The sequence below is a fragment of the Phodopus roborovskii genome, unplaced genomic scaffold (assembly GCF_943737965.1).
Source record: "Phodopus roborovskii unplaced genomic scaffold, PHOROB, whole genome shotgun sequence".
Classification (NCBI taxonomy): Eukaryota; Metazoa; Chordata; class Mammalia; order Rodentia; family Cricetidae; genus Phodopus; species Phodopus roborovskii.
This window is the reverse complement of record NW_026126470.1, coordinates 8,798,891-8,822,829: the sequence shown is the minus strand read 5'-3', so window position 1 is coordinate 8,822,829 and position 23,939 is coordinate 8,798,891. Positions and strand designations below refer to the sequence as shown.

Below are 23,939 nucleotides of genomic sequence, written 5' to 3'. Positions count from 1 at the left end.
TAATATATCACTGCCTCACAGCAAAGAGGCATTTAGGAGTCACTTAGCTGCTTTAAATTTAAAAGTGGACAAAAGGAGATACAAAGGTGAAGGTGAATGCCAGAAAGCATAATGCCATTTTGTGCCTTTTTTGCTTGTTTGATTTGATTTCTTTTTCTTTCAACTAATTTTATATAATAATTATACATCTGCTGTGTGATTTGGAGCTATTTAAAAAGCCAGTAGATACTGAGACAATGACTCTAACTTTGTGTGTTCATCATCTTGTTGTTTGAGTCATCTGATGGAGACTTGCCCTAATAACCTGTGGCTTTCAAAAAAGGAACTCTTTTTGTACTATGGTGCATTTAAATGACCCTGGCATTTCCATGTGTCTATTTAGAGAAAAGAAAAATGTGTATTTTCTAGATTCATAAATGAAGTACGTAATGTCACTTGTTCATGCAGCTTGTAGCATCGCTGTGCTTTTATTCTTTAAGCATCAGGCCATTTTCCCAAAGGTTAAAATGACATGAAAAAGCAATGCATTCGTACAGATTCAGAGGAAATAGAGCTGCAGCTCCGAGCTCATCGACTCCACAGTGGCCCAGTCAGCTGAAATTGCTGCAGTTCATTGATACACACCTGTGTACCGAACAAGTTTGAGAAATTTAAAGATTGATTTTTTTTTCTCCTTTTTTCATAGCTTGCCTTCCTTTTTTAGATAAAAACACAGGGTTGCATTTAAAATAGCCAATGCATAACATCCTCTTGGATAGGAATATTAAAAGTAATCCAGCTAGCAAATTGGTTCTGTGCTGGGGATGTAAAATATGTTTCATTGCAAGTCCCACTGGAACTATTTCATAAAAATCTTCACAAGTTTGCCGCTAAGGACCAGATACATCCACTAAAGCAGAGTGTTCAAAGATAACAATTGCCTAAGGTTAATGCATTGTTCTGTAGAGCCAACTCAAGACTCGAATTATAAATGACTGTAGAGTGCAGTTTATTAAATGCCAGTATTACATTGATTTTTTTAAGGGTGTAAAGGTGAGTACACACAGACAAACTAGCTAGTTAAGAGAGGTAGGCTTATTTCTTTTTTATCTTTGTTTTCGCTTAACTTTCTATTACTCATAGTACAGATTTCTGATATTCTTACATTTTAATATTCTCAAAATTAAGAGCCAGTAGTACAATGAGGACAACTTCCCTGCACCTTTATTATAGAATAATGATGTGTGATATTTTAATAGACCTCCAAGAAAATAATTCAATAACATAGCGTAGAAAATGTGTGGTATTCAGCCTGTAGAGACGTCTTTGCAAGATTACTTGTTGCAGAAGCCTGGTCACTATCTTTGGATACTTAGAACCCTTGTAAAAGCCTAGGGAAGTAGCATGGGTCTGTATATCCAGCATTCCTGTAGCCAAATAAGAGGCATTGATGGAGAATTCTTTGTTTCTTTTTTTTTCCACACTTTAATTTTATTTTTTTCTTATTTTACGTTGTGATCCCAATTCCCTCTCCTTCCCTCCCTCCCATGCCCAATGAATCCCTCCCATCCCACCCCCCCCAACTCCACAGGGAGGGTGGTTCCTTCCAGGAGGGATCAACAAAATCTATCAATTCATTTGGAGTAGGGACTAGGCCTTCCCTCCTGTGTCTAGGCTAAGGAATAGCTCTCCATTGGGAATGTGCTTGCAAAATAACGATGGACAATTCTTAGGACAGGTTCTATGTGGATCAGCTAGCCTGGAGCAGCCATCAAAGGTTAAACAGCAGAAAGACCTTGCCTCAAACATGCGCCTGAGTTTCCCTGTGGCTTCCACATACCAGCCTGGCATTTGTACAGTCTCCCACATGAAAATGAAACAAAGTTCTTTCTGGTTACCCTATATACATATGCACTGTGTCTGCAAAAGCTTATTTTATGATGCAGGAGTTTAGGTCATTTCTAGAGACTGGCATTCACTTTCCTTATTGGATTAATTTTCAGGTGTTCCAGAAAAGCCACAGATTAGTGGATTTTCATCACCAGTCATGGAGGGAGACCTGATGCAGCTAACTTGTAAGACATCCGGCAGTAAACCTGCAGCTGATATAAGATGGTTCAAAAATGACAAAGAAATTAAAGGTAAATCATGGGGAAAGTCCTCAAGTCATCATCAATATATGGAAACAAGAACACTGTGTTATAACATAGAATGTTCTGTAATTTTTTCAGATCACTCTATTTCTTACTGACTAAATATAAATCAAATAAGAGTTAGCAAATTCTTGTTATGTGTATTAATGTCATCACTACTGGGCAGCAAGAAGGCTCTGTGAGGATAAAAGTCTGATGACAAGCTTGGTGATTGGAGTTTCATCCCAGGGAACCACTCTGAGATCCATATGCATACATGTGTGCTCCACCTGAGATACACACAAAATAAATAAACAGTAATCTTTCATGAAATAACTGTTTCTTTGTTTTCTGCTTATAAAAGCACAAGTCTAGAACTATTATATACTTCACTGAAGAAAAGGCTACAAAATAAGTTAGTGCAAGGTAAGAAAAAATTGTAGAATTATACTTGAAAACAGAGCAGAAAGCACACTATTATTTCGTCTCCCACAGATACAATATATACTATAGGCAGGGAGATGGTATGAGGTTTCTCTTCATATTGTGCACTTCTGGATTTATAAAGATTTGAAAGGAAAAACTAAACATCAATAAATTTGATTTCTATTGATTCTCATAATGCAAAAGAATTGGTTTGTGCCAGTAAAAAAGTCAGGGTAATTTAGAAGTTTTGTACAGATTCCAAGATTTCTCTGATATAAACAATACATACATAACTGAGGTTTGCAAAGAAGTTTAAATAGTAAATGGCTAATAAATGATTGAATTAAGATGATCACTATGTCTTGAATCCCATATGAAGGTGTTAGTCCTTATAACATGTATACATTAATAATAACACTACGATAGTTGTTTGTGGTGATTGCTGTGATTGCTTAAACAAGTTGCCTATGACGTGATAATAGTGGCCTAATATTCTATAAGATATGCTATGTCAACCAATCTAATTACTTTTTTATACAATTGTTATCTTGTGTCCAATTATTTGATTCTTAGTGGTGAAAAATAAAGTCTTAGCATGTGGTCTGCTTATCATACCAAGAGTAATCCATAAAATTGTCATCTGTTTTCTTTATATATACCCTCCTAATTGTACCTTATCAATAATTTTACCTTTACGCACAACCTTTACCTAACTACTAGAAATGTCTTAATATATTTTAAGAGATATATAAGACACAAAACTGAAATTGGACATTTTACCATTCTGGGTAAACGTTCATGTTGCTACTTACCCTGAATCTTGTATTTCGGCAGGTTCAATGACACTATCCTAGCATTGACTCTAGGATATATTTGGAAGATTTCTCTGAACCTACTGAGATCTTTTCTAAGCTAATCCTTCATTATGCTTTCCTACTTTCCTGACTGTGACAAGCATTTGTTCCAGTCACTTTTCTGTTAAGCACTTCAAATGGAAAGCCTTATACTATAGGATGTGTATTGAACGCCTTCTGCAGCTTACAAGAATATACGAGGCAGCAAATTCTTCAGTATCACATACCTTTTCCTTTGAAAGACTTTGTTTTGGCTTGCATGAACTTCTTAGATGTATTTACAATTTAAATAGTCTTTGTATTTATGTGCATGTGCTTGTACATGTATATATATATATATTTTTTTTATTGAGATATAGGGCACACATAATAGGTTACTGTGAAGACCATAAGAGTGTGTCAGAGTTACAGGTAGTTGACTGGTCTGCTGTGTATGATAGGAATTGAAGCTAGATCCTCTGGAAGAAGAGAAAGTGCTCTTAAAAGATTAACCATCTCTCTAATGCAGTGAATTGTTTTATAATCTGCATTCATTCTTTAACTCTGACATAGTGGACTAGTTTGTTGAATCCATGTTCTTTGCATTCCCTTGACGTACCAACAGCTATTCTTTCCTGTCTCCCCAGGGTAAAGAGGGTAACACATTAGACAGTTCATTAATGTTCATTGACTGTACTTAACATTGTAACCTCATTGAAAACCAGTAGTACACTAATGTTTTATGTAAGAAATTAAATTTAAGAAAGCTGGTCTCTCCTTTGAATATCACGCAAAATTGAAGATATAAGGAGGAAAGTGGTAATGCTATGTTTATCTCTAAAAATGAGGAAAGTTTGATGTTTTAAAACATTGAACTTCAATGATATCTGAATCAAGATCTTAACAAACACTGTAACTAAACCATACGCAGAATAATCATACATTCTCTACTGCATCCAATAGTTATAAGCCACCTTTTTCTAACACTCTCCAATGCAATAACAGTTTATGAAACTGATATGAACCCCCTATATATGCATCATCTTGTTTGTTTATAACTTCTAAATGCATAGGTTGTTTGACTTCCTAACCAGATGGTGAGCTTCCTGAGTGGTGTAAAATTCACTTTGACTGGTGTACATGTAAATAAGATAAGTGCAGAACATTCATATTGTTTGTTGCCTTCTAAAGTTGCTAAATGTTGTTTTGCAGATAAGTTACTTTAGCCTACCCTCCACACTTCAATGCATGGTCCATCATCATCTCAACTGCCTTGTCTTTCCTTAGATTAAAAAAAAAAATGACATCCATTACTTACTGGCTGAATTTATTATAGTTTCGCTTGCAACTTTGAACACATATAAGGGGAAGTGAGGTTACTAATATTCAACTCACTTCAGTTTAGTCAGTTTTCTAATGTATCTCAGCTTCCTAATATATAAGAGAAATAACATATGAATAATTCTGGAGATGTCTAAGGTAATACAATTATTAAAATAATTATTATTAGAATAATTTTCTATGTAGAGCAATGTCTATAAAAGTAAGTGACTTTCTTTAGGATTACCCATACTATGGGTTTTTTTTTTCTAGAAAGCACTACTTGTTCAAATCTAACTAAACAGGGAGCAGTGGTTTCATGTTCTTGAATTTTGGTCCATTTCATTATGACATGCATGTCATATTGCATCTCAGACTCTAGATGCTTTAGCCTAGAGTACCGGTAGAACTCAAGAGTCTGTATTTTTATACCTTGTAACATGTTTGAGGGACACATGTACTTATCTTTGAAAACTGTAGAAATCTTTTAGAAACATAATCTTTTAGAAAACATAATAAATATAAATTGTCTATATAGATATCCTTTATTTCTGAGATTTTTGTCTTCTCATCTGCTGAACTAGTGGATTCATGTCTTCCTGATACTGTTGGTGCAAGTAACGTAGGTGCTGAATGCATAGTAATTGCTGCCATTTACAAAGACACACTAAATACATTTTAGATATTTTATCATTCTTCATATATTCGACAAATAATTATTGTTGAGGTGTTTGTCTATTTAAATTAAATAAGGGTGAAAAAAGGACAGTGCTCTGTTAATACATTCACAAATTAGAAATGTTTGTATAAAACTGGGTATCCCAGTTATACATGAACTAGCTGAAGTCTTTGTACAAAGAAGAGGAGACCTGTCCTACCTTTAGGAAAAGCCAAACCCCTCAAGTGTTCATTCATAAGCAAGCATTTAAATAATAATAGTAATAATAATAATATCTGAATTAATAGGTCTTTATGAATCTATCATTTGTTTTGGAGCAAGGAGTAAGCTACAGGTTAGTTTACAGAAAGGGGTTGCATTTATCTCTGTAATTCAGGCAAGTGGTTGATAATGCTGATGTTTTCTATATGGTGTGCTTAGGAGTCAAGCAAGGAAATAGAATTCAGATATGCTGTGGAAAGCCTTCCCTCCCTGATTAAGAGGTTAGGATACATGTCTGAGCAAAGGTGAGACTTATTTCTCACTAAAAGCTTTTAAGAATAGAATAATACCATCAAAATCCCATGTAACCCTGGGTATCTGCCCCTCCATGCATTGACCCAGACATCCATTTCTTACCTCTGGACAGCACTACATTCAAACCACAGGTGTTTCACTCAGCCTTTAATCTTCTGGGAAGTAAGAAAGTCTGGGTATCTGTCATTTACTGTGAAAAAAGACGTGCATTGCTTTCCTAAATCATTTAGCACCCTGAGAACTGGCAGCTGCATTAAAGTTTTCATTCTATTTATAAGCTTAGTAATTTGCAGTTTGAGCACTTCTTATTACCAAACCTTGAGATTTTTATTTTCTGGATAACAAGCTTTTTCTTTAATGTATTAAACAAAATTTGTGATAACCCCCAAGGACCCTATATCCTTACATAACCCCCTGAATATGAAGTGAATTGGAGGCTTTGATTACTTTACCTTATTTGGTAAAAGGAGTCTTGAATTCATAGCCACAGATAGTTGCTGCACTCATGAAAATTATTAAAAGTGAATCTGACATATTGAGTTAAGGTCTTTCAGAGGGAAGGAGTCAGGAACATATTCCCCTGTTTGCCTTGAAAACGATCAAGAGTATATAAACAGTTTGTGGGAGTCATGTTCTAGAGGATGGTGAATGACCTCTGGTAGCATAGAAGTGTCGTCCTTTGAGAAATAAGAAAACTGAAACCTCATACACACAGAACTAGAAAAGTGAACTGACCACCAGTGAACTTGAAGATGACTGTAAGGCTTACATGGGAAGTTTAATCTGCAGTGAAGACCTTGATTTAGTGATGCGGAGACCACAGTAAGCTTTACAGCCTACAGGATAGCCACAGTGCTTTGTTTTCATTCATTAAGCTTGTGTAATTTACTGTACTACAGTAGAGGAAATAGAGGGAATGTGTTTGCCTTTTTACTCACCAGCAAAAGGGAGTAAACTGAGATTTATTGCTAGAATTTGTGATTTTAGAGCAGGAGTATGAATGCTCTAAAAGGGAGTGGTATGACAAGCATGAGCTAACAACATCCTAATGAGAGAAGAATGAACTAATTTTTCATAGGGATAGATTCAAAAGACAAGACATATATCTAAGTATCTTCAGCAAGAAACCTGAGGATGAAGGGTTAGGTGATAAACTCCAGGTTTTTGAATCTCTTGAACAATAAACATTTGCCCCTAAAGTACGAACAGAAATAGAAATTAGTTTAGTGATTAGTCATATTTTATTTATTTTGAATCTGAGGTTGAATTAATTGAAGTGCATGCCCACCATGACTTTATGGAGTATTCTTGAACTTCACCAGTCCATAATCATATCCATTTCAGTACAATATACAAGGTTCACTGTTCCACTACCCATCATACATTTCCCATGTTCACCCAAGGAGATACTTTTTTTTTTAATTAAACAAATTTTAAAATCTACTTTAATGTAAATCAAAGCTAGTGTGGCAATTTTTAAATGACTAAATACAGCCTAATTTTACTTTATACTTCTTTGTATACTATTAGTCATTGGTTAGAAATTGGCAGTGGACCTCTTAATGGTTTGTTTCTCTAAAGGTGACTATTAGGCCATTTTGATTAACATAAACCCTGGTGGTAGTTTTTTGAAAACTCTCGAAGATTCCTTGCCTCAGAACAGTTACACTAAACCAAATTCTTGCTATTTTTCAAGTATCACTAATTTTTTAAATGATTTTAATATATATTTACCAAATTCATAAGCTTAGACTAAAAAAAAAAAACAAAGTGTCTTAATAGGTGTTTAATGAAGTGAAAGAAATGTCCCTAAATCCTTCAGTTTATATGTCATTGCTCTTCTATGAACGATTATCCAAAATTAAATCTAAGTGCACTTTGATATTATATTGTTCTGAGAAATATACTTTAGCCTACATCTTAGCAATATTCTTTGACCATATAATTACTTTCCTTTTGTCTTTTTTCTTCACATAATGATTCTTCTAACCTACCTTCATTTGAATAAAATATTAAGTTGTGAGCCAGAGATTGTGATTTTGTACAGAAAACAGAAGAAACTAAATATGTGTGTCACTGTATCACTTTCACTAAATATATAAAGATAGATTTCAATTTTCAGACTACATCATAATTTATTAACTTTACATTTTTTTCTAGCATAGCATTTTATTTTGAGCAATTTCAGATTTACAGCAAAAGATGTGCAAAGATGTCTCTTATATATGTTCCTTCAACATTGTTTCCTACAACTCCTCTATTCTTTTTTCTCTCTCTTTTTTTTATTTTGAAACAAACTTTTCTCATTTATATACCAATCCCAGTTTCTACTCGATCTATCCCTCCTGCTCTGTTTGTGATAAGTATGCATTCAAAAGTTTTGGGAGGATATCAGATAGTTTCAAAAACAATTGGTCTAATTACTAAAGTCCAAATTATGTTGTTAGTATTATTTTTTTTTTTTGAGGTTGGCAGAACATTTATATAATCTAATGAAATGATTCCAATAAATTATATAACTGAAGTTTAAGTTTTATTTCAATGCTGAATGAGTTCTATGTGGTGTTTACTGTTATTGCTGTTTATTTATTTCGCATCCTGGCTGCAGCCTTCCCCGCCCTCTCCTCCCAATTCCTCCATCTCAGCACTGTTGCCACCTTCAAACCTCTTCTTTTCCATCTCCATCCAGAAAAGTGAAGGTCTCCCATGGCTGTCAATAAAGCATGGTATATCAAGTTACAGTAGTGTAAGCCTCTCCCCATGTATTTAGGCTGCACAAAGTAGTTGTGATAGTTTTAATAACTTTATTCTCTCTGCCACCTGTGTTATTTCAGGCTCAGTTCCAACAGGTGGATCCCTTTCTTTCTTAGAGGTACATTTACTTCCTCAGTGGACTGCAGTCACTTTTTGAGGATCACTTTTGACTATATTCCAAATACTGTTGTTCTAGTTTTACCTTTTTATTACTAGTTAATATAAATTCTAGTATTTTAGTATTTAAAACATATTCTATTATTTAAAGAAAATATCCTCAGCTTTCTTCTGGCAATAAATTTGGAGAAAGTCCTTCAATGTCCTTCCTTGTTACTAATATAAAATATTGCTGAGCATCCAGTAGTCACACGTGAGATTTGCATCTTTTTTGTTGGAACAGTTCACTAGCAGTGAATGTCTAAACCCATGTAATATTCCTCTTACCTTCCAGATAGCCTTTGCCCCAGGCTCGACTTGTTTCTTGGTTGTGGATCTCTGCATCTGTCAATTACTGGATGAGGGCCTTATGAAGATAGTTGGGGTTTCATCAATCTGGTTATAGGTTAGGCTAATTCAGGCATCCTCTCTACTATTGCTAGGAGTCTCAACTGGGGTCCACTTTCTTAATTTTTGGGAGTTACCCTAGCACCATGTTTCTCCATAAGCCCAGAGTGGCTCTCTCTATTAAGATATCATTTTCATTGCTCTTCCGCTGCATCCCTCCTTGCCTAGACCATCTCATACCCTCCTGTTCTCATGTCCCTCTTCTCCCCATTAACATTCCCATACTCCCAGTTTGCTCCATAGATATCATTTAGTTTCCCTTCCCAGGTTGATCTGTGTCCCTCTTAGGATCCTCCTTATTACTTAACTTCTCTGGAGCTATGGAATTTAGTCTTGTTATCCTTTTCTTTTTAGCTAATATCCACTTATGAGTTAATGCACACTGTGTCTTTCTTTCTGAGACTGGGTAACCTATCTCAGGATATTTTCTTTGTTTGCTTGCTTATTTATTTATAGTTCTGTCCATCTGCCTGAAAATTTCATGACATCATCATTTTTTACAACTGAATAATACTTCACTGTGTAAATGTAGCACATGTTTCTTATCTTCGGTTGAGAAGCATCTAGGTGATTTCCAGGTTCTGGCTATTATGAATAATGTATAATTATTTATGTCTAATTGTGAATAATTTATACTAGCAGGGATCACTGTTCTGGAGATAGGAGAATGCCATTCTCTCTCTCTTTCTTTCTTTCTTTTTTTTTTTTTTTTTTTTTTTTTTTTTTTGGAAATTTTTTTTAAAGTTTAAATTTGAAACAAGTTTGTTTTACATGTCAATTCCAGTTCCCATACCCTCCCATTAACAATCAATGATCATTAATATCCCTCAATATTAATGGTCTTAACTTGCCTTATAAAAATACACAGGCTAACAGAAAGGACACGAAGACAGAATTCATCCTTCTAGTAGGCATTCTTTTTTATTTTTAAGTTATAGATTTTTACAGTGTCATCTAGTGAATTCTACTAATACATCTTACTATAAATATATTCAATCTCTTTATCCTTACTTTATTTCTAATTTCTTGCAATTTTATGGAAGAAGCATATTCTCTTCTTAAAATTTAATAACCATTTTTTGCTTCAAGAATAATTAAACTATTTCACATTTTCTTATAATTATAGATAATTTTTAGATACTACTTCATGAGTTTTATAGAGAAGAAATAGTGTATGAGTTTTAAATATTCAGTAGTTGAATATACTTTAAACTTGTTATATTTTCAGTTTATTTTTACATGCTTATTCCTCCACAATTACATTGGAAATTTCATTTTTCCCTTTTCTTATTCTTTCATTAAATATATTAGGCTTTTCATCTTTTGCTTCTTGCTAATGTGAATTTTTTAAAATAACCAAATACCTCAGGGCTAGAGAGGTGGCTCAGTAATTAATCATGCTGTCAGCTCTTCCAGGAAACCAACTACCTCTATCTCCAGATCCAAGGGATATATGACATTTCTTCTGGCCTTCTTTGCACCAAGCACATGTGTGGTGCATAGAGGCAACATATAGGAAAACATCCATAAGCATAACATAAAATGCAAATAAAACATTTAAAACAAATACCATACACAAAGCACTGATTAATTTTAAAGTAAGGATTAACTAAGAGGTAATTTGCAATTACCTAATGAAGGTAGGGAACATTTAAATTTGATAAGATGAAAGCAGAGAAGCTAGGGAGATGACTCAGTGAATGAACAGCTTTCTTCACAAGTGTCATGGTTGGGTCTCAGTATCCTGGGTAAATTGGGAGGTGAAGTCAGGAATATCTCCCAGGAGCCCACTCACCAAATAGCTAGCCTGGCATTCCAGCAACAAACTCCTAAATTAGGAATGCAAAAAATGGGGACTCTTGAGTTAGGTCTGACTTCCTTGGTCTCAGTGATTACCTCTGTCTTCTCTGATTTCTGTAATGATAATGTACCTAGACCCTGGACATACACACACACACACACACAAAACAAAATGTAACCAAATTACTTATGAGGCTTTTAGCCAAAGAAGCAATCCTGACAATAATTATTATGTAGAAGCAGAGGGAAACTAAAATATAAGATGGGCCTAATGTTGCCCAAAATAAAAGGAAAAAGGATAAGAATTGGATACAAGCTAATTAGTCAACACTGTTTATACTTGCTGGCAAGACTGGATTTTCTTAGTCAGATGTCTCTACAGGAGAAAGCCTAATTACTTACAGTGAAACACACTGGAACCTGACAAGCTATGTGCAGAGATTACTGAGAAAACAAACTATTAAAGAGGCATTCTCCTAAGCATGTCAAGTATTTCAAATTGACTTTCATTGAGTGTACACATGGTAGCACAAAGAGAGGAACAACTTTTAGTGTTGATGACTATTATTCTTTTGGAAATAAGAGATTGTGGAGTCCTAAATAAAACATGTTATTGTTAAAAAATTATTGCCTTTTGTTTTTTATTTATTTGTTTTTTGTTTTTATTTTGCTTCTTTTTTGAAGGGTGTAGGGTGGTGGTGGTACATCTTTAATCTTAGCACTTGGTAGGCAGAGGCAGGTGGAACTCTGTGAGTGTGAGGCCAGCCTAGTCTACAAAGCTACACAAAGAAACCCTGTTTTAAAATAAAATAAAATGTTGCCATCTTTATCTCTACTTTTGGATCTTTGTATTTACAAGTCATTTCTACAGAATAAACTGAACAAGATAAATCTTCGTGAATTTTAAAAATCCATTTAAATTGAAATAAAGAATGGGATTAAAGTAACAAGTGCCATTTTAAGCTCATTATACAAATATAAATATCCATATAGATATTGTCAATGTTTCTATGTGTCTTTTTTAAAGAAAGGGGTATAATAAAAAATAGATTATCTTGAAGGACTGCTAATCTGTCTCCTAGATAATCCAAGCTAACTATTAAGAAATTTCTAAATTAGCATTTTCTCTCACATTAGCTGTATTTCATAATCCCTTGAAAGATTTTGCACATTTTCATAATGAACTTCTTAGATAAAGCTGGTCTGAGGCTTTACTTTCATAGTTTTTATTTTTTTTAAATTAACTGCTTACTAGATATTCTGTAGACTGAGCAATCCAGTTTATAATTTTCTTCTAAGAAAATGAAAACACAATATGGGTTAAAGAAATTGAAATATGACATTATATTACACTGGGAATTGAAGTCCCTTATTTTAGTTCTTAGTCTCATTAACCAAATGATTTAAGCATAGACATGGTTCTGGGCACAGTGGTATATGCCTTTATCCTACCACTTGGAAGGCAGCAGCAGGGGAATCTCTGATTTCAAGGGCAGGCTGGTCTACAGAGCCAGTTCCATGACAACCAGGGGCTATACAATGAAACTCTGTTAAAAAAATATACCATCAAATTAAATAAATAGATAAACAAATAAAATATACTCAGAAGAAAGCTTGAGGACAGTGTATCAAAATTTAAAACAAAGAACCCAGGTCAGGTAAACTATAAATAGAAGGAGATACCTAGTAGAGTAAGATGGAGGAAAGAAAGAGGGAAACCATGTCATTTCCATAGTCATGTGGCAAACAAAGTGGATAGATAGATGTATCAGAGAAAAAAGGCAGAAAGTCCAAAGTTTCAGGGAGAAACATTTTCGAGTTTTAGCAAACATCTGGAAAAAAGAAAAATAAATAATAAGAATGAGAGTTATTACTCTCTAAGTAAAGAAAAGTTGGAATTATGGGAAGGAAATATATACCTCAATAGAGGGAATAATTATTCCTATCTATTTACCATGGCATTAGCTCAGTGAGCCTTTCTGAGGATTAATCCCTAAATTGTCTACAAGTTTATCTGGGTTAGCACTTCTCTTTCAGTAGCAAGGAGTATTTGGTCTCAACCCAGGCCAGACACAATTAAATTACTCTTTTTTGACTAGAAACAAAGAACTTTTCTTCATAGGATTTCAACAAGACCCATGTCTCCTCTAAGATGTCACCCCCACCCCCGAATACCAAATATACAGTCATTACATCTTAGAAGATGGGATGAAATTGATGAATCAACATGTAATTTTTACCATGGAAATACAAACATTTATAAACAATTAATAAGACAATATTAGAGTCAACACTGGAGTTTGTCATATCCTCCAATTCTGCCTTGAGAAAATGATGCCCAATTAGGAGATGATTAAAAATAATAAATAAATAAATAAAAAAGCTCCCTCCCCGCCTTCCTGAGCTATAGCAAGGACATTCTAAAACTGCTACTTTCAGAGTAACTGGCCCTAAATTACCTACCCAATTCATGTCTCCCATGTTTGTCATTTGCATACAGAAAGTGAAGTAGGGTTCAAATGGTAAATGTTGAAGATGACTTTAATCCTGATAGTGTCTTCTAAACTGAGCCATACAGTTCTCAGTGGTTGCCTAGAGTCATAAACCTCAACATTTATTTAAATGTTAATCTTTGCACATTAGCCCAAAATCAGGCTGGCTGTGATATTTTTGAGGGAAAATGATTGATAGGTGTTTTCCTTCTCAAAGGATGTTCATAAGTTCAAAAATATTAGATCAACTAACAGAAAATGTAATGGTTTTAAAAATACAACAGTAGCCAAATTACTGCAGAAAAACAAGATGGAATCTAAAGTGAGATTATTAGTAGATTGATTATATAAATACATTTACATTTGCCTACAGCAAATCACCACCAACCATTGTTGTTCTAGGTACTTTTATCTATGACATCAAAGGAGATATTATATATGCTTAAAACAATAGAGTTTTCAGATTATTATTTTCTGGCCCTGAGATAAAAGAGTTCCCAATTCCTCATTTTATAACACAATCATTTTGAATGTAGACATCCCTGATTTCTAAACCCAAATTCATATAGTTGGTACATGTAGCACTCTTAACATCAATGCTATGATCCATGAAAATTTCACATGCAGTATGTGTACTGGTTATTATCTACATCTACACACCTTCTTATTTCCCTAAGATCCAGGCAACTGTTTCTTTCTTCCTCATAATTCTCTTTCTGGTATTTGTCAGTTTTTGTTTTGTTTAGTGTTTTCCAGTGTTTATCTATGGCCATCTGTGTGATCAAGAATTTGGAATAACTATCAGAAAGTCTTGTGGGTTCACCAGGGGCTGTACATTTAGATAATATGCCTACATCTCACTAGGAATACATTGGTTGCCAATAGAGCAATTTCAAGTGGGAATGTCACATAGCTCCTTCTCCCTCCATAGCTTACTGTTAGGACATCCACCTGGGGCTTAGTGCCAGTATGGACAGTTTTGTGAGCCCACCATTGCCATGGAGATATCATGCCTATAAGTGTCTTTTCTGAGCCCTCCTCCCTACCTTCTGTCTCTTGCAAAATTCTGTGTCATATTCTGCGAGGTTCCCTGAGCCTTGCACTGAGTCATCCCTTAGTCTCAGCATCATGTACAGACAAGGCTCTTGGCAGTAATCTTCATTTGCTATAAGAAACCAGGAGAAATTGTACAAAATAAAATATTAACATATGGGCCAAATAAAATGAAAGTGAGAATTCAGTGTAAGTAGGTAAAGATGATTTATCCATCAATACTCTGGAAATAACTCGATATTTTGAAGTATTTTAGTAAGATTTAGTTTCAAGAGTACATCTTGCTCAAGGTAATATTTGGTCTTAAGTGGCAACTAATTCTAATATCAACCATTAATGATGGTGTCCAAAATCAAGATTATCATTGGCCCATTGCAGAAGTTGAATATGATGAGAGTTTTAAACTATACTTCTTCTAGAACAGAAGTGTATGAAATATTGCTAATGTGCTTTTTCTGAATAATTCATTTTCTAGATCTTTTCTAGATCTTTTCAGGTACATTAGAGAAAGCATTAATTTTGAAATTATACTTTATAAGATTTGTTCCCATTGTGTGAATTGAAGTGAATTAAAAATGAAAAGCTCCTCTTGAACCTTAAAAAACATAAAGAATTTTTGATTACTCAACTTTAATATAGGACGTAACCAAGGTTTTGATATTATGGGTTTCAAATTTTAAACTTTATATTTTTAGTGACTCATACAGGTCAGTTATGTTTTGTCTCAAAGATCTTTTAGCAATGAATGACTGCAGGAAGGAAGGGTGTCATTTTCTTTAGTTGTATATCTACTAATAATTGCCCATGCTACAGTAAATAACCTCTCACCAGTGCATGGACAACAAAATCTAATCAAACTTAGTGGGTCACACAGAAAGTATAAAAGTATAAGATTGACTTATTGGGAAGGAAAGGGGTTTCAGGAAGAGAGAGAAGAGAATTGGGGTGAAAAAGAATAATATTCAATATATGCATTTAAGAACTTTTCAGAAATTTAAAATATATGAGTGAATTAGTTATTTCAAAAGTGAAGCATTCAGTCTTAAAAACTATGATCTATAAAACTTATGTTGAGCATTAGTCTTATCTATCAATCTCTGCAGAATGTTGACTACTAACTTCCGACACTGAAGCCATGTCTTTGACAATTTATATCTTCTCCTTTTACATAGCAAAAGAGAATGTACATACTTTGCTTACCATCTACCCAGCAGTACTTTTGTACCATGAAAAAAAAATTCAGATTATATCCCTATGTTTTTTTTTCTGCTGAGGTTATCAACTGATACATCATAAGGGCATTTACAAACCATATAGCTTATGATTCATGTATAAAATGCATTAATACCTGAGATTCACACTGATTTCCTGATGATCCATTTAGTGCTACAGAATGTAAGACTCAGAATAAGAGCATTTCTCTTATTGTACATAATTCCTAAGTGGGATCTCCAAACGGGAGAAAAAGAAACAACAACAAAAAAAAAACAGAAAACAAACAAACAAACAAAAATAAACCACTTGCCATATGGAGAAGCTATGTACAACCTGCCTTGTCCTCTGTTTGACCTATGAAAAGGAGAAGATATGAAAAAGTGACTTGTCCTACCCATGTGCCCGTGTGACATGATAATATACTTCAGATTCAAGAAAATGAATTATCTTAAAAAAAAAAAAGTGGAAGTATCTCCTTTTCAAGCCTGTCTGACAGGTGTCAAAATCACAAAAAGGAAGAGAACAAATGAATCACAACAGTTCAGACAGAACTGCTTAGGGTATGTTTCAACCACATCTGAGACAAGGCTTTTTCCCTATGGACCTCTCTCAGATTTTCTTCCTGAAACTCCAATGTTAATTATCAGAATGGAGTCAGAGAGCTAGGCAGTCTATTATTATAAGCCAAGGAAAGATAGCTAGGGGGATATCTCTTAAAAACTGCTTTTTGTGTTGGGAATGGGGAATGAATGTTTAAAAGACCAAGTGATTCATTGCTTTGCTTCTTAGATAACATAACTCAAGATATATGAAGAATTTATTTGTGTTCATGCTAAGTGACTCTTGACTGTAGTTATTTCTTAGTTTTACTCTTTTCTAAAGAACCTTCTTTCTGAATATAAGGAGATTGTTATTCTATAGTCAGTGACCTAAGGGCACTGTTAGAATATTTATGTCAATGTATCGACTATCTCCTTACTCTCAAAATAACGGTCTCTAAACCATCAGACAACCTTCAGCCTCCTCAATACCTCCTATTAAGTGAAAACTCTCCACTCGAATATAGTGCAAAGGTGGTTGTTGTGCGTATTCCATTTTATGACAAGGAAATGGAAACTCTAAAGATAGACTATGTAACAAAATGCCACATAAAAACAATAAATAAGATTTGCTGGGGGAAAATTCACATTGCCTCTATACCTCTGTATATTATCACTTTTTAAAAATAATCATATGAGCGGTTAGGGAAATGGCTCTGTGTGTATTAGTTTATGACCCTCAAGCATTAGGAATCAAGTTAAATTTTCACTATCCATTTAATACATCAGGCACTATGGTCTGTAACTCAAACGTTGAGAGGAAGAGACCAATGGATCATGGGAGCTTGTTGGCCAATTAACATAGACTAAGCAGCAAGTTTTCAGAAGAGTGATAAAGCCTATTTAAGACTATAACATTAGAGTGAGAGAAGATGGCAGCAGATGTCTTCCTATGAGCTCTGCCGGTTTTAGCACCGGCACATGAATTCATGTGCATGCAGCCCATCACCTATCCATTCATCCACCCACAGAGAGAGAGAGAGACAGTGACAGAGACAGAGAGTGGGAGAGAGAGAAAAAGACAGAGAGAGACAGAGAGGGGGAGAGAGAGACAGAGAGATAGAGAGACAGAGAGAGAGAGAAAAAAAAAAAGAAAAGTTGAAAGATATTTTACATTTCCAAATCCTCTTTGTTTGGGGCAGGTAAGCATCAAATAAGGAGGGGGAAGGTACAATTGATTTTCTTCTGTGGTTATATCTGTTCACATTGTGACCTAAATTGACCTTATAAATCACATACAATTTTTAAAATCTGTAAATTATACTAGTATTTATTTTAGTTGAATAATTATCATTAAATTTTAAGCAACTACAGTTACTCTCAAATTTTATTTGAAAATGAATATTTTCTTAATGATGTTTTGTAAAGGAAGCAACTGAATGGAGCAGATATGTGAATTTTTCCATGCATCTGTAATTCAAATAAAACAATTAACAGTACTTTAAGAACAATTATTTTAATCATGTAATGTAATCATTAAAGATTGTCAAGAAAGCTAGATTAACTTACTTTGTTACTACTTAGAGAAAGGAATAAGTAATCATTGGACATATTGATAGGGTAGAAAATAAAATCTGAAATTAGGTGACACTCAGGTAAAAGTCCAAAAACAATGATAAAAACAAAAGTGAATCATAAATCCTTATGGTAGAAAGTAGCCATAAGCACATCTATATACATCTGTATTATCCTTATAAAATGACTTAAAAGTTGCCATTTCATTTCTTTTACTAATATTTAACTGAAATTGTATTAGTATTACATGTAAAAATATCAACTAATTACTTCAATAGAATCAGAAATTATTTATGAGACACATTTTTGAAATCCTAGAATATATAATTTAAATACAGAGTTGTACCACTTCAAACTGCTTTTATTCGCCACATTGTTCTAAGAGATAGAATATTTAAGTATGTATGTGTTTATTGTGTGTATATGTATGTGTGTACATGTGTGTGTGTATGTTTGGTGCCTGTGTGTTTGTGTGTATGTCTGTGTACATGTTTGTGTGTATGTGTGTTTGTGTGTTTGTCTATTGTGTATTTGTTTGTGTGATGTGGTAAAAATGTGGAAGTTTTTCATATGAACATATAACTTTAACAACATATTGAACAGTAATATATCTGTATCATTTACTAACATGTGGTTTACTTTTTTAAATTAAGCAATAAAGTAAATTTGTGTTTTCTCAGAAAAAAGTAAAACTCAAAGAATAATGCATATAAATATCAAATATGATACTTTTTACAAGTAAATTGTTTTCAGAACATTGAGAAGCAGAGAAATTAAATCTGTTGCTCATTGCTAACATATTTTTCATATTTTTAAAAATTAGTTGTTGAATATATAGCAACAGATACACTACATGAGGATATTTAGGAACAAAGAGTACTAGAAGCCCTTATAAATAGAAGGTCAATAAGAATACCTGCATTTTTTAGTGTCTTTCAGATTGTTTTCTCAGGAGTTAAAAGAATGAAATTTGTAGATTCTAAGAGCAAAGAGGGTACATTTTAGATTATATTTATTGTAGGGAGTATCTTAAGAGAGATGAAGAACCATGATATTTAAGTTAATCTGAGCTACACATCTGTCAAGAGGTCGGCCAAAAACCCAAGTTTGTGAAGGAGAGTATCAGAGAAAGAGTGAAAAATCCCAAAGTTCCAAAGTGGCTTATTTAGGCTCTGGTTGTTATCCAAAATAAGGAAGCTTACAGGAAGAAGTAAAATGTATTCTAAGTAAAACTCAGAATGGTGGCCAGATATAGTAGAAATCAGGGCAGCTACTAGGGGTTTTGCTAAGGAGGAGAAATTCATAGAAAGAATAATCATTTCACCTATGTCTTTAGCATGACTTAGGGTGAACCTGTCTTGGTGAGAATGATCCCTTGTCCAGATACCCAAATAGATTAACGCTTAAGGGGGAGGCAATGACATTTCCCCATCAGGCATAAGTGTCATTCTTTTGGCTAGGAGTCAACAACTTTCCCTTAATAAATTTTCTGTTACTGTAACTTTCACATATTTAGTAACAAACTTGCTTCCAGAAAATATCATTGTTTATTGGATGCTGAGAAATATGAAAATAGAGAATGTGTGATAATGCTAAGCAAATTATCTTTTCAGCTTCATAAAAGATCTTGTTATAATAGCATATTAACTTTAGCATATCATGTGATTTCTAATGTGTTAAAATTATCCTGTTCTTCTTAAATCCCTCAAACCTGACAACTTACAAATTAAGGAATTCACCAATAAGTTTTCTTTTAAAACAGAACAAATAATTTTTAAATGACCATTTGTCTTAGTTAGGGATTTCATATCTGTGAGAGACAACATGACCATGAAAACTCTTATAAAGAAAATGTTTAATTGGGCTGTCTCACAGTTTCAGAAGTTTAGTTCACTATCATCATGGTAGAGAGCATGGTGGCAAGCAGGCAGATGTGGTATATGAGCTTAGAGTACTTCCACCTTGGTTGTCAGGTAGCAGGACACCTACTGTGACAGTTGGCAATATCCTGAGCATAAAAAATAAAATCTCAAAACAAGCCCACACAATAACACACTTCCTCCACAAGGCCATACTCAATCCAATAAAGCCACACCTGCTAATAATGCCACTCCCCATGAGTTTATGAGGGCCAATTACATTCAAATTACAACAGCATTGTTTAAATGCCAATACATTAATTAAATCTTGAAAAAACTACTTTCATTTATGCAAAAATGAATTCCTCATCCAAGGAAAGAATATTTTTCTATGTTAATTTTAAAGCAAATATATGTTAAATATTTTCAGTATATAAATGCTTTCTTTCTATCCAAAGGTTTCCATGTTTCTCTGTTAAATATTTTTCAGCATTTTTTTATTTCCCCTAATTTTGTTCAAGTGAAAATAAGAGCATGTACACATTTCATACCAAGTCATATGCAGATAATGATGAACGTACTCTTTCCAAATGTGCTTACAGTTCAGAGTTGCTGCATACGCTCTTAGAGAAATGTAAACATAGAGTGGAGGAGGAAATGCTTTTGCAAAATGGTGCTTTGCAGGTTGAGGGCAGAAAATCTTGGACCTGATTATAATCTTTGTCAGTTTGAAAGGAGAGATTAAAATGCTGCATTCCACACACATTTTTGTTTTTACTTATTTATTTTTGGTGTTTCTGTTTTGTTTTCAACTTATAAGACATTTGCATATAGGTCTCAAATTATTATTGCATTCACTCATATATTTTCAAGAACAAAATGCATAACATTCTTCTAGTGTTACTCCTATATATTGTAAAGATTTGCTCAAAAAAAAAAAAAAAATAACTGGAAGCAGGGCTGGAGAGAAGGCTCAGAAGTTAAGAGCACGGGATGCTATTCCAGAGATCCTGAGTTCAATTCCATGCACCAACATGGTGGCTCACAACTATCTATAATGAGATCTGGCACTCTTGTCAGCATTCAGGAATACTTTGAGTAGAATATAGTATATTTAATAACTAGGTAATTTTCATAAAACCCAGCAACAATAGAAGATGTTTTTAAGTTTCTTGTGAGAGAAGTTTGATGAGTTTTGGACAATGACTCGGTTTTCTACAATTTGAATTTTCAGATGTTAAGTATTTGAAAGAAGAGGATGCTAACCGAAAGACCTTCACTGTCAGCAGCACCCTGGATTTCCGAGTGGACCGTAGTGATGATGGAGTTGCTGTCATCTGCAGAGTAGACCATGAGTCCCTCAATGCCACCCCTCAGGTAGCCATGCAGGTGCTAGAAATACACTGTAAGTAAACACCCCACTTCCTTTCTGTCTACAATGCATTTTCTTTATTCATATTTAAAACCAATATTAAATTACCTGAAGTTATAGCAAATGTGATCTCCACCCAAAAAAACTTACCTATCTTCATGAGTCTCAGTCATGTGAAAAGGTAAAAGTCCTTTGTCTGAGCGTGGGTCTTAATGACAATGGACAATAAAGAACACCTCAGAGTTTACAGCTCTTAATTACAGTTAGAGTTCTGGCTTGATGTGCATGTGTGTGGAAGAGGGTGGGTGAGAACACTGAGTTTATATCAAAATATCTTAGTTACTTGCAAATGATTTTCTCATGTATTTTATATGATGTATTTTAGTCTCATTGAATGAAAGAGCACCTCTACTAACCTATAATTATCATTTACATTTGCAGTCAAAATGATAATTGAGTGTTGTTTACATTGGAGCTTTAGTGATGAAGCTTTGCAGCATTGTCTCACAGTCTGATATGCAGCCAGTGTTGTGAGTTATACATGCACAGGTAACTGTGAGGCTCAGGGGTACAAGTGAACTGCTAGTAAATGGTAGACTTGTAATAGATTACTTAGAGAAGACCTAGGGATACACATTTACTAAAGTGAAGCTGAGTTAATTGTCTCCAATTGTCATCATCAACACAACACTAAAAACGTTTCTTTTACTAAACTTATAACTGGAGGTTTCTCTCCTACTTGCCAGTTCCAGAATAACCATTCAGAGGCCTAACATTAATTACAAAAGTTTGGCCAATGGTCAGGCTTATTACTAGCTAGGTCTTACATTTAAATTAATCCATTTCTGTTAATCTATGTATTACCACATACCATGGTGTTACCTCATCTTCTACATGCCTTCTTTCCTCAGTGGCTGCTGGCATCTTCTAGACTCTGTTTTCTTTCTCATGTGTCTCTCCTTGGATTTCCTGGCTAGCCATAGTCTGCCCTTCCATAGGCTACAGCAGCTATATTCATCAACCAATAAAAGCAACACATGTTCACAGCATACAGAAAACATCCCATATCAAAACTATATATAAAGTAACAAAGAAAAGGTAAATAATTTCTACATGCAATATAGTATCAAGTGGCAATTGCTATGAAGAAAAATAAGCCAAATGAGATGGTAGGAAAATGAAAACATGGTATAAAACCATTGCTTTGATGAGCTTGCCCACATGTAATGCTGAGGAATGAATGGCAAAGCCCTGAATTGGGATCACACCTGTCACGTTTATTTCTAGAAATAAACAGCATTAGGAGAAAATATTAGAGATATGTCTGCAACTATTGCAATTTAAAAGCAATTTGCATTGTACTACATTAGTTTTACTAGATTTTCTCCTGCTGTCCTTGAAGCAAATTCGAATACAAGCACATATAAAATTCCACATGAATATTATTTCTAGTTTCAACATTTATATAAAAATGACTCTGTGAAGGTTGCTGAAAGAGATTAGACTGATTATAAAGTAGAGAATCAATTTCTGCTTAGATTTTATTATAAACTAGATAATTAATTCCCATGAGCTGCAAATAATTTAAGTCAAGTTTGAGATTAAAGATTTCAAATGAATGTACATGATCATCCCTTTATATTGCTTGCTTTATCAATGAATCTTCTAGGTACAAGAAATAGAGTATATTGATACATTTAGAATACCCATATTTCCATCATAGCACTTTGAATTTTTAATTATACTTGTACTGTGAGAGGTAATTGTATTTGAAACAATACTTCTCATTTATGTAACTATAACTCAAACATCTAATGTACAAAATTAATAAAATTCAAGTCAAACTACTTGTTGACAAACACCATCATGTCATGGTTCTTCAAATAGTGAAGCAGTTGATAGTTTGTTTAGTTTCATGTGTGCGGTGAGACACAGAAGATGAACTGTTGAGTTATGTTTTGACTGAAATTAGGTTTGTGAGTCTGAGTATTTGTCTCAGTGGGTGTTTTCTATAGAAGCATGAAGATATGAGTTTGAATCTCCAGTATCTAGAAGAAAGTAAGCATGGAGCCATGCACCTGCCACTGTTCCTGAGAATGCAATGGCTGGGAGATATTTCATGCTTGCTGCCTAGCTTAGAAAGTGTAATGAGAGAGCTTTCAATTTTAGTGGAGATCTTGTCCCAAAAAGACAAGGTGGAGAGTGATAGAGTACAATATGCTGAAGCCTACCTCTACTGGAACCAATCAATGCATGTGCACAGGTTAGAAATGCTTCACACACAGACACACACACACACACACACACACACACTATGCAACAAAGTACATCTCAGAGAAACACAAACACATCTACACAAAAATGAAGGTTTTTACCTTGTGTTTGGGAGAAGTTTATGGATTTGGTGCCATCAAGAATAGAATAGTATCAGTGATAGGAATTTCATGACTTGACTTAGGAAACAGAAATTTTATAGCAGAAATAAATTTGTTAATGTAAGATACACTAACACAACTAAGCTTCTGATAGCTAATTATCGCAGTCTCTCTTATGTCACCTCGGTTTTTAATTGCCCTTGTCCTTGTCTTCCTCCATCACATAGTCCCAGAACAACTTTACTGCCCATATTATAAAGAATGATTGATCATTGTATTTCAGTGTAGCTGTTAATTCTAAACATATACTGCCAAGCTCATCTTTACTTCACTGGAAATTCAGATTGGTGATACAAAATCCCTAGTCACCTATTTGCCATTTTTTTTTATGTTTATAATATTTAGTATGTATTGTTTTGCCAAATTTCACAAAAGACAGTAACTGAATTCTTTACC

General features: G+C 34.1%; 1 protein-coding gene across 3 annotated transcripts in view; it reads left to right on the top strand.

Annotated features, from left to right (window-relative positions):
* Positions 1-23,939, top strand: part of Cadm2 (cell adhesion molecule 2) — an 863,789-nt gene that overhangs the window by 734,533 nt on the left and 105,317 nt on the right. For all 3 annotated transcript variants that reach the window (XM_051191742.1, XM_051191739.1, XM_051191743.1), the window contains 2 exons: positions 1,983-2,120; positions 20,971-21,141. In XM_051191742.1, the coding sequence (XP_051047699.1) occupies positions 1,983-2,120; positions 20,971-21,141 (309 nt within the window). The remainder of the gene's footprint in view (positions 1-1,982; positions 2,121-20,970; positions 21,142-23,939) is intronic.